General features: G+C 37.3%; 1 protein-coding gene across 1 annotated transcript; it reads right to left on the bottom strand.

The window, feature by feature from the left end:
* Positions 1 to 350: 350 nt before the first annotated feature.
* Positions 351 to 7,385, bottom strand: LOC102708425 (magnesium-chelatase subunit ChlD, chloroplastic). The gene is made up of 15 exons (XM_015834635.2): positions 7,101 to 7,385; positions 6,500 to 6,678; positions 6,280 to 6,364; positions 5,880 to 6,196; positions 5,593 to 5,716; positions 4,768 to 4,860; positions 3,804 to 3,899; positions 3,157 to 3,309; positions 2,878 to 3,072; positions 2,450 to 2,605; positions 2,223 to 2,330; positions 1,928 to 2,062; positions 1,696 to 1,851; positions 1,393 to 1,513; positions 351 to 737 (listed from the first exon to the last, which is right to left on the bottom strand). The coding sequence occupies exons 1-15, from the start codon at positions 7,359 to 7,361 to the stop codon at positions 652 to 654; spliced, it is 2,265 nt and encodes a 754-aa protein (XP_015690121.2). The 5' UTR covers positions 7,362 to 7,385; the 3' UTR covers positions 351 to 651.
* Positions 7,386 to 11,685: the final 4,300 nt, after the last annotated feature.

Genomic DNA, 11,685 nt, shown 5'->3' with positions numbered 1-11,685 from the left:
ATAAAATACTATCACGCCATAATTACCATAATTTATTAGTATGCTAGTATTTTTTAGCATGCCGGTTCGGCTGATCACATCAATCAGAATGACGTGGTCAAATGGTAAGTTTTAAAAATAAGTTTTTAAAAGGTTAATTTTAAACATAGATATTTAAGAGTGCTAGAAATTAAAAAAATCACATGCAAGTTACTAGTAGTTACTTCTAACATTTGTTCATAGCACGCGTTGTGCGTACATATAGGCACACATTCTGCACTTGTGCCGGTACATCTCAAGACTAACAATACCACCACACTATTGATATGTACTACTATATTATCTATCAATAAAAAACAATTATCCATAAATATAAGCACATGTATTAAGGTCTTAAACTTAAATTCGATTAGAAAAGTTTCACAAAAAAAGCTTCTTTATGAATGTTACTTAAAACTGTACTCAAGAACACCATATTTACATGGCCAATTATTACAAAGAAGAATTACAATTTTACTCGATGCTACGCCCGGATTCGAACTCTCACGGTAAAAATCCTAAGCCAAAATTGGTTATCAAAGTTACACAAAACATGGACATGGACGCTGCTGTACCAGTGAAAGATGAAGGTAGCACACCGCTAATTATCTGAAGGTCAAATAGTCTTCGGAATCACAAGCTCTTCAAGTCCGAAAGTGCAGTCTTGGTGGCGGCGGAAATAACAGCGTCTGAAGCATTTGGCAGGTAATAGTATTTTCCTGTGGAGAGCAAGTGAAAAAGAGGTTATATCAGTTAATTTGTGCACAGTAATGTTCTCTTTGTGGGATTACAAGGTTGCCTCCAGTCAAAATAGTGAGCACATTAGATTTATGCTCTCAACTCAAATTAGTCATAATGATAAGATCCAGAAATGAAGGAAAATGGTGTCCTCTTACGTTAGGTGGAACTGCATTTTGGTTTTTATGCTTATAAACTAAAATTTGAATTTTCAACCTTAAGTTTGAAGTAAATTTTGAGGTTTTTCCATCGTAGTTTATTTTCCAGCCCTGCCTTGGCTTTTAGATCGCTATGAACACATATATAAAAGTTTTATTTGCAAATTATTTTCCGTTTGTAAATATGTCGTTTGGCTTTTTTGTTGTAAAAGCCAAAAGATAACCCCCACTCCCTTAGATTCTGGATGTCAGTTGTTTTGAAACTTAGGCATTCTTTAGTGTTTTCTTTCTTGTTTGCCATTTCAATATAAATGCTACCCCCTCACAAATAAATGACTAATATTCTCCAATGTAGTGTAAATGTAGGGCAACAAAGTTGTTTGAGCTATTTTCTTAATTCATATGCAGAAATATAAAACAACTTATATTTGAAATCAAAGGGATTATCTCCTAATTCTAGAAGTCACGCTGAGAGTACCTTGTGCGACCCTTGCAATTTCCTTGGCAAATCCTGTGGATACAAACTTGTTCTCAGTATCAATGACAAGAAGTGACATTCCAGCCTTGTATATTTTGCCGGCCACCTCAAGTATCTCATCCTTGATAACAAGAAAAATATCATATCAGATTTAGAGTAGTTGATACAGGCTTTTAAGAAAGCAACTTGGAAGTAGTTCTAAGTATGGTATATAGAAAAAAGAAAAAGGGTGGTCACAGGCTTCCACTTTAAATAAATACTTTCCATGTCATAGTACATTATGATATTAGATAGGAGTTATACCTTTAATTCTTGAGAAGAAGGTCTTGGTGCATCTGAAGTACCTTCTGGATCAGTTGATCTCTTTAGTGACACATTGGCTCTTCCGTCGGTGATTGCAACAATCATGATGCGTCCAACATCACCACTCTTTTCAGCATTCAACCCCACTCTGACAGCCTTTGAGGTAAAAAAACATATTGTTAATCAATATAAATAGCATATAGCAAAGTTCGAGGCAATGCTTAGTTCTTACTGTACTAAGGCCGTGAGCTAAAGGAGAACCACCACCACATGGTAGCTTCTCAAGACGTCTGCGGGCCATTGCTATGGATCTTGAAGGCGGAAGTAAAACCTCAGCAAAATCTCCACGAAATGGAATGATTGAAACCTGAGAAAGACGTCAAAATGCAATGGTAAGGTTGGACAGTTTAATAGTTGATAGCATACAAGCTAACCATATATGTACCTTTTAGACACAGAAAAAAGGATGCATCTCCCAGGGCAAGGGGAAGCAGTTGAAGGTGGCTTAAAGGGTATATAGCTAGTACCTGATCTCTGCTTGTGTAGCTTTCTGCAAGCAACTTTAACGCTGCACCTTTAGCATTCTGCATGCGATTTAGAGCCATGCTACCACTAGCATCCACAACAAATATGACCTGTCAAAAAGAGCAATTAAGCCTCATCATTAGACAACAGTGTTTACTGCATAACCAGGGCAGAGCAAATAGATAATTTGATAATCTTAGAGGCCTGGAGAGAGAGAGAGGAGATTTACCAGCGCGCCTGCTTTTCGAGCCATTCTTTTGGCTCTCATGTCAGTTTTTTCAACGAAAACTTTTCTTGTCTTGTCAAGATCTCTCTCTCTTCTCAGTTTTTGATATGGTGCAGCTGCTCGAAGTGTGGCATCAACAGCTAACCTCCTTATTGGACCCTACAATAAAGTTGACTGTTTAGATTAGCAGCCTATTTATGACAAGGGTGCCAAGCAATTAGATGGGAACAGTAACATACAAGGGAACACAGCAATCTAGGACTGTAGGTGTTTGATATATCAGTAAATAATAGAGCGTGGCAAACAGCATCAGAGGTGAATAGGCAAAATAGTTAGGCACACATTTACAGATAAGGAGAAGCTCTAAAGCACTACTGGCAAGGATTTGTATCCAGGAATCTTGGTACAATAAAATGATTTAGGAGGTTTACCTTGGGAAGCATAGAATTTATATATCGACCCCTATCAGATGAGAATATGAGATTCTTTGCTCGTCCAGCTTTTCCTCGCCGTCTTTGTGCTTGCTGAGCAAAGAAAAGGAGCTTGTCATCTACTATACCACCATCAGGATCAAAAATGAACTCCTCGGGTATCTGCTGGTCCTGTTGTTCATTTTCTTCATCATCCTGTCAAAGCGTACAGCTAATGAGATATGAGGAAACAAAATGAATAAAACAGAAACCAATTGTTGAATAAATATATATATTAACCTCTTGTTCTTCTTCCTCCTCCTCATCTTGATTTTCTTGAGAATCTTGATCTTGTGGAGGGGGTGGCGGTGGGGGTGGAGGTGGAGGTTGCTGGTCTTGCTGCTCCTGTGGATTGTCAGATAGGATTGATCGAGGTAGAATAACTAGCTCTACCTGCAAGAAAGTCACACACATGTCAAATGTCTAACTTTATTCAGAATATAGTGACATCATTACATTAAAGCAAACGGCCAGCATGGCAAAAGAAAATTGTGAGCCATGCCAGGGCAAAATCTGTTTCACTCTGGCATTTAGTACTTGCAAACTAGCAAATTTCTGCACAAGGGCATATCGTCTAATGGTTGCAGTGACCTGAGTAGCACCCCAAGGTCCTGTCTTGAGTTCAAATCTCCATAGGTAAGAATTTCATATTGGGTTATTTGAGGGACTAAGTTCCCAATTTAAAAAGGCAATGTATACCCAGTTGGATGTAGAGGTCAGGTGAAAAATACCCTTCTCTTAAAAAAACTAGCAAATTTCTAATTTGTTCTTAACAAGTCACATCTATGATTTGTTTGGTACAAAAGGGAAGAGTTATCAGCAGAAATTACAGGGAGTGTCTTACTGTATTACATAATGAAGAATTCACAGGCATAAGTATACTTAACAGCTTTCTTAAGGTCATCCACATATACTTTTTCACGCCCTTCCATTGCAGCAAGACATTTTGCCACTCGAGCAGCATACAGCTCAGCCCGGTGCCCCTGCAAATGAGTTTCAGATGTACATGTTTACATGAGAATGCATCCACCTTTTCAATTAAATTATCCACAAAAAAAGTTCATCAATGTATCCAAAACCATTATTGCTTTTGGTATTGCACTAACCACATGCTGCAGATGGGCATGTATAGTATCTAGGTAAGTAGAAAACAATGCAAGGACACACTGATTTCAGGGTATATAATAAATACAACTAAAATGGCATCAATGGTTACAACAGATAGCAGGTTGACCATAAGAGGTCATAACAAAAATCTAACGGGTCCAATGAAAATACCCTAGGTTGCAACCACTGGTAAGTGACGGACCATGGGATCAGATGAAAATAAGAGCTTAGTTTAGGCAAACAAAAAATTTAATGATCTCCAATTGATAACCAAACAGGGAGTTCATAGGAATGGAATGAACAGCCGTGCCAATTAGTAAGTTACATTATGTGCACATACGTAAAGAAAAGATCCATCAGATTTCCTAAATGGTGCATGCTTCAAAATTCAAAATAATATCCCTGTGGCTGTTGGAGCTGCATATAATACAAAATACATTTTTTCTACAAACACCAGGCTCAAAGTAAAAACCGTCGGAAATAATCTGTGTAGACAGGTAGCATAGGAACATGTATAGGTTTCATAAAGAAATCCTTGTCTTGCATGGTCAAAACATTGACTTTATGCAGTGTTAGACCACAGTGCCACATGTTATGATCATAATGCACAAACACAGAGTGTAGGACAAACCGTAACAAGGACAGTGCAAGATTCCAATCAAGCTCCTCACTCAGCTTTATGGCAAATAGAACTAAAAATTCCTTTCACTGGAATATCATCAATGTCCAACAGAGCAAGCTAACCTGGCAACCACCACGCATGGCTTCCATGACAAGATATTTGAGCTGCTCTGTGCTGATTACAACATCTTTCAAATATTCTCTTGCCAAAATTATCTGCAAGACCATGCATTATCGCATGTGAGATAAGTAGTATACAATATTGTGTTTGACTAAAAGTCCATTGTTGCTAGTTTAAGTAGCTATTGAGTTGAATTTTCATAGTATTCAATGTGGAAGTTTGGCCTCATTATTTTACAGTATCATACTAGTAAAACAATAAAAGTCGATAATAGCAAAAAAGTCTTGTCCAACAAAAACAAAATATAAAGCATTATTTTGTGCGCCAGTCCATATACCTTCTATATAAATTTAAGGTTGAAGTTTCAAGCGTTGGACCAGATGGATCCCAGACAAAATATGTTGGCAAAGCCACACGAGGAGTATAAATAAATGTGGGTACAGCCAGTTAATTCAGCATGAATTGTTGACATTGGTTTTTCAAAATACATAAACACAAATAACGTATACTCCAAAGGTAGAAAGAAAATCATACGGAAATGGCACAAGTTATAATTGGATGAGAAAGATCAACTTGTCTGATGTGACCAACTGACCATTTGTTTTGTTTATCTGCTGCAAGCATGAGTGCTGAAATGGCTGAAATACTAATGAATCTATATATTTTGTGAAAACTATTTGGTTGGATATCACTATTCTGAATAAAGTTGTTTGTGCGCAATACATAAAATATGAAAGCAAAAGCTAATAGTTTCTGCACCCTATTCTGGTTAAAAAAAAGAGGTGTCTTACAGGCTTACAGCCCTGGTTTAACTGTGCCAGTAGTACCTGTGTTTTTGCAACCTCAGTCTCTTCTTCCACCATTTTAAAAACCTCTTTGCTGGACTCCTGAAATTGTGTCGCAATATCCACAGCTGCCACACGATCATCAAAACTCATTGGCAGATCAGCACTGCAACAAAACAGCAGTATGGCAATGAATAATCAATGGTATTTCATAATTGCAGTGAGAATTTTTCTTGTATTCACCACACCAACAGAAGATAAATAAGATAATGTAACCTGAACTTGATTTAAAAGAAGTGAGTAAACGAGCAATACATAGTCTAAAGTACCTTAAATTAATTGCAATACGATCAAGTAAGTGTTCACGTACAGATCCTTCCTCTGGGTTGTAAGTAGCAATTAGAAGTGGTTTGCACGGATGACGAAAGCTAATGCCTTCTCTTTCGACAATATTGACTCCCTCTGTCAAGACATTCAGAAGGAGATTGCTTATGCCCTCGTCCAATAGATTTATCTCGTCAACATAAAGAACACCTCTGTGAGCTTCAGCAAGAAGACCAGGTTGAAACACAGTAGTTCCTGATTTCACAGACGCTTCGACATCAACTGATCCAATTAACCTATCCTCAGTGATACCAAGCGGGATCTGTCAAGGGAAAACCTGCAATTGAACTACCAATGGTATGGGAAAAAAATATTTTGTTTTAAAGAAAGGTCAATGAGGCATACCTGCACAAAAGGTGTTTTGACAATCTCAGTCTTCAAGTTACCATCAGCATCATATTGAACCCGTTCAGCTAAACCATCCTCCCATCTGTCATAAGAGGAGAACAATCAAGCGAGCTGCCTAACAATCATTTCAGAAATGAAAGTAAACATATTCTAATTGTAGTTGAATGCTTATATCAGATGTCCTGAAAGCATTATCAATGAGCATTTGGGAAATTACTCTTCTGGGCAGTTAGGGTTAGCATTTGAAATCGAGCCTGCTACCACTTCAATAGGTGGAAGCATAGCGTGCAAGCCACGAGCCATCACTGTCTTTGCTGTCCCACGCTTCCCTGAGATGGCAATGCCTCCAATTTCACGGTCAATTGCCCCAAGCAGCAGAGCAGTTTTAATTGCATCCTGGACGACCACAAAAAGTTGGTTAGAACAAAAACAAGCTGAGGCTAAACAATGGTAGGAAAACCAAAGCTTTAAATTCATTCCAGTAAATTTTTCAGCTTCAGAGAGTATCACTGCAGAATAACTCATTCCAAGAGCACTTTTCTAGACTCGATGTAAACTACTTACTGATCAGCAATCACTATTTCTACACTGATTCGCTAAGTCTGCTCAAAGTCATACTACTATGGCCGTTTACACTAGCATACAGCACAACAAAATCGAAATGCATTTGTTGGAATTTGAACCATTATCACAACAGCATTCGCACAACAAAAACGCATCAAACCAGCTAGGAAAATCAAAAATACTCGCACCACTTCCCACCAATGCAAACCACTACTCGGCACTTCATCATCACCAATGCGGGAGGAGGAGCTCACCTGCCCGACGACAGCGGCCAGGGGGAAATACTCCCTCCCGTACTGCTGCCCCCCGCCGCCCCTCCCCGAGGGGACGGCCCCGTTGGTGGAGTCGAGGACCTCGGAGGGCGCCGAGGCCGCGGCGGCGAGGCGGGGCGGCGGCAGCAGCCGGACGCCGCGGGGGGAGGGGGAGGGGGACGTGGCGGGGAGGCGGCGGCGAGGCGGCAGCGGCGGCAGGAGGCGCGGGAGGGAGGCGGAGAGCGCGGCGGTGGCCATCGCCATGGAGGGAGGAGGGGGGGTGGCGGAGCGGAGCGCTGCTATCGGCTTCCCCTCTTATCCGGTTTGGCTCCGGCGGATTCGCTCGCGCGCATCGCGCGCATCTCGACCGTCGGATCGGGCTGCGGGTAGAGGAAGAGCCCGCAAGGGCCGTCCGATCGAGAATTGTAAGGTTATCGTGATCCGTTGCTCGCACTCTTTCTCTGTTCATTTTCGTACGGTAATAATACGTGTATGGGGATCTCATTACTCTGTCCCAAAATAATACTTCTTCTCTATATGTTTGTTTGATATCGTTGACATTTTTTATACGTTTAACTATTCGTCTTATTTAAAAATTTTATATAATTATTAATTATTTTTATATTATTTTATTTATTATTAAATATACTTTTATGCATTTATATATATACATATTTTTTTAAAAAAAAAATAAGATGAGTAGTCAAATATATATTAAAAAGTTGACGGTGTTAAACATGTGTAATGGTTACTTATTAATGAATTTATTTTTAGATTATAAAATAATCTTGTTTTGGAAAAGAGCTAACAAAATGGGTTGTCTGTAATAAGATAGTGAAAAAATGATATTTAATAAAATAATTTGCTTATGCTTATCAGCCTCTTGTGCAAGGTCCGTACACATGCATTAGTGAATCTTTAGTCCTGCGATTGATTTGTTGATTTTTATTGTTTCTGACAACAAGTTTTTGGTTGGACCGAAGATATGACTAATCCAATAGGTATTGTTTGTTCGTTGATTAGTACTATACTTAATTAACAGCACAGTAATTACCATGAGCTTAATCACATACTAGTATACCTCTGGCCCATGTGAAGAACCAAATAGGCATTGGTTCAGGCTGCCTAGCCAGGATAATTTTTTTTTTCTCATGTAGCTCTCGGGCACAAAATTGTCAGCAATGTTGGTCTGTCAGGCACGCAAAAATCTCACCGTCGCCATGGCTGCTATCTTACCCGTCACCGTTGGTGAGCGCATAGGAGGGGGTAGTGGCGTGCAGCGAAGGAGAGGGGAGCGGCACAGCCAGCTCCGGCGAGATACTGGGTGATCGCTTGTCTTTTTAAACATACGGTATACTTGTAAATAAAAATTAATTTATAAATAATTTTTTATATGTATTTTTAGTGATCTAGAAATAGGTCTGAAAAAATAAAGTATGAAAAAAACTCAAAATTAATTTTAAATTTAAAGATAAAAATTCAGATGTTGGCTTATAAGCATAAACAAGATAAAAAAGATAGGGTGCTAAAGAATATTTTTTTCTTTTTTATTTCCTTTTCTTTTTGGGACAACGGAACATGGTAATATATGATGTATTTAATGTTTACTCTGTGCACATTTGTTCCACCATTTTTTAATTAATATAATATGCAGACTCAATGATATAGCTTTTTTGTGGGTGATTTTCGTGTGTGAAAAATAGCATTTTTATACACAATACTGTAGATGCAACCTTAGCTAGCCAAATAAGAAGGCAAGTAGGCAACCTCACTCAAAACTTATAACCAACCAAACAAAAATCTTTAAGTGTTGTATTAGTAATACAAACAATCAAACAACATCTAAACCACATATAAGTTTATGCGGAACAACGAGTCAACAACTAAACAACTATGTGTATCTACAGGCCAAAATCAGTCTGAATGAGTTAGATAAACCAAATTAATTATGAGATACGAGTAACTAAACACACCCTAGCTTTTATACCGAACGAAGTAGGATGACATCCATTATTTATCTGAAAGAAATTAGCATAAAACAAGGGCATTAATTAGATCGTAGATGCCAAACGCTGGAATGGAGTCAAAGAGTGATTTCAAATTAGTCAAACTATCATACATACAACAATAACTTGGAGTATTACACATTCTCAGGGTATATGTCCGAATGTGTGACCGTACGTGTAGCCATCTTCCTTGCGGCGAGCCGGCGATGCAATGCAAGTCACCGGCCGTCGGCGGCTGCTGGTTCGATCCGGTTCATCCTCCTAGAGTACACGTTACGTCACATGCACTTACATACATCTATACACCCTGTTTCTTATGTATACATCCATATATGCCCTCATTAATTCATTTCCCACTGTGGATTATGGGTTTTTCGTACATGTTTTTAAAGATACTAAACGGTATATTTTGGGGGAATATTTATTTAAGTTTCTTAGCCATTTAATCCTTTTAAAAGAGCTACTCCCTCCATATTTTTATGTATGACACCGTTGACTTTTAGAATCACGTTTGACCATTCGTCTTATTCAAAATTTATATCCAAATATGTAAAATTATAATGCATAATTAAAGTTTCTATAATAATAAATCATATTATAACAAAATAATTAATAATTATATTTTTTTTAATAAGACAAATGGTCAAACATGGATCTAAAAGTCAACGGTGTCATATAAAAAATTATGGAGGGAGTATTATTTTCCAAAGTAAGATATTCACTATGTACCTAAGGGCGGGATCAAGGGAGGGTAACTAGGGCTCAAGCCCTTAGTTTAGCTTTATAATTCCATTTATATCTTATCAATTTATCATATAAATTCTGAAAATGGTGAAACACATGCTAACTCAGCCCTACACGTCATCAGTTCCTACGTCCGCCCATGTTTGTATTGGTTAATTCATTTAGTTTTTATATAAAAAAAACTAGCCTTGCTAAAGCAATATATTCACTTTGTACCAGTTAATTCATTTAATATTTTAGAAAAGTTAGTCTTTTTCTAAACTAAGATACTCACATATATTGGTTAATTCATTTAGTCTTCTTAAAAATTAGTTTTTTAAAGTAAGATATCCACTTCGTGCGTATTGGTTAGTCATTTATTATACTCTTAAATAGCTTTAAAAAGCTAGATAATTGTCCAACCATTTAACCTTAATTACTTCAAACATCATTGGATGGGATCGCGCGCATTCATGATGTGATGTTCCTAGACGTCGGGATCGTGCAAGCATCAGCTGCACCGGCATCATCGTCAGGGACGACGGCTTCTTTTGCATGCATGCATGCGCGCGCGGTCGTCGTCCCGGCCGTGCGTACGTCGCCGTCGTCGTCGCCACGGCGTTCGCATGTTTGGAGTAATGGCCACTTTCCGTTCGGCCGCCCGTGACGTGGGATCTGTACCCGAGATAAATACTACTTCCGTTACTTCCGTTTCTATTTTTTTTAACGTTTGATAATCCGTTTTATTAAAAATTTAGTATAAATATAAAAAATGATAAGCAGGGGCGGATCTAGGATTTTATATAGATGGTGTCACTTATTCACTGTTGATCAACTCTAAACAAAACTTCTATCCTATATTAAACATATTATAATAAAATATAAAGAAATACTACGTGTGAAATTGAATTTTATTTTGAACAAATATTTTATTAAAGTAAAATACACCGAGAGTCCTTAAAAATCTATAAACATTAAAAATATAATATAGATCAATATTGCTAAATGCATCATCTATATTCAAAACCACCACGTACTCCTCCACAAAGATGCTCTCTCCGATTTTTTTAATTGACACCGATGATTTTTGGTTTTACGTTTGACCATTCATCTTATTATATTTTTTTCCAAAATACAAAATTATAAATCATACTTAAAGTTACCTTTAGTAATAAATTAAATCATAATAAAATAATCAATAATTATATAATTTTTTTAATAAAGGGTCAATATCCAAAAGTCAGCGACGTCAATTCACTTCATCCCCTTCTCTCTCCATGTCCACCGTGTCAATACCGTATCCAATATAGTGAAATGATGTTGTGAAACACTAAACTACCATTAGTGAATACAATATGTACAAATAAATAATATATATCAACATTGTTAATTTTCTTACATGGATCATATATTATAGAATAAAAATAGAAGAATATTCTAATCATGTGTTAAAAAATCACCAGAATCTCATAATATCTGCAAATAAAAAGCCTTAAACTTTAAGTAATCATTAGAGCTCAGGGAATTGATGGATTGACCTAATCGGTGAGTAGCTAGACTACAACGTAATTAAGGGCCTGTTTGGTTCCCACCAAATTTTTTTTAAGTCCCTGTCACATCGAATATTTGAACACTAATTAGAAGGATTAAATATAGACTATTAATAAAATCCACCTTATTTTCTGGACTATTTCATGAGACGAATCTATTGAGCCTAATAGTCCATAATTAGCGAATGCGATGCTATAGTAAACATTTGCTAATCATGATTTAATTAGGCTTAAAAATTTGTCTAATAAAATAGCCTTGATTTATACAATTAGTTTTGTTGTCAGTCTATATTTTATAGTTCTAATAAC

The sequence above is a fragment of the Oryza brachyantha genome, chromosome 3 (genome assembly GCF_000231095.2).
Source record: "Oryza brachyantha chromosome 3, ObraRS2, whole genome shotgun sequence".
Classification (NCBI taxonomy): domain Eukaryota; kingdom Viridiplantae; phylum Streptophyta; class Magnoliopsida; order Poales; family Poaceae; genus Oryza; species Oryza brachyantha.
Note: the sequence above shows the minus strand (reverse complement) of the source record. Positions and strands in the feature narration are given on the sequence as shown.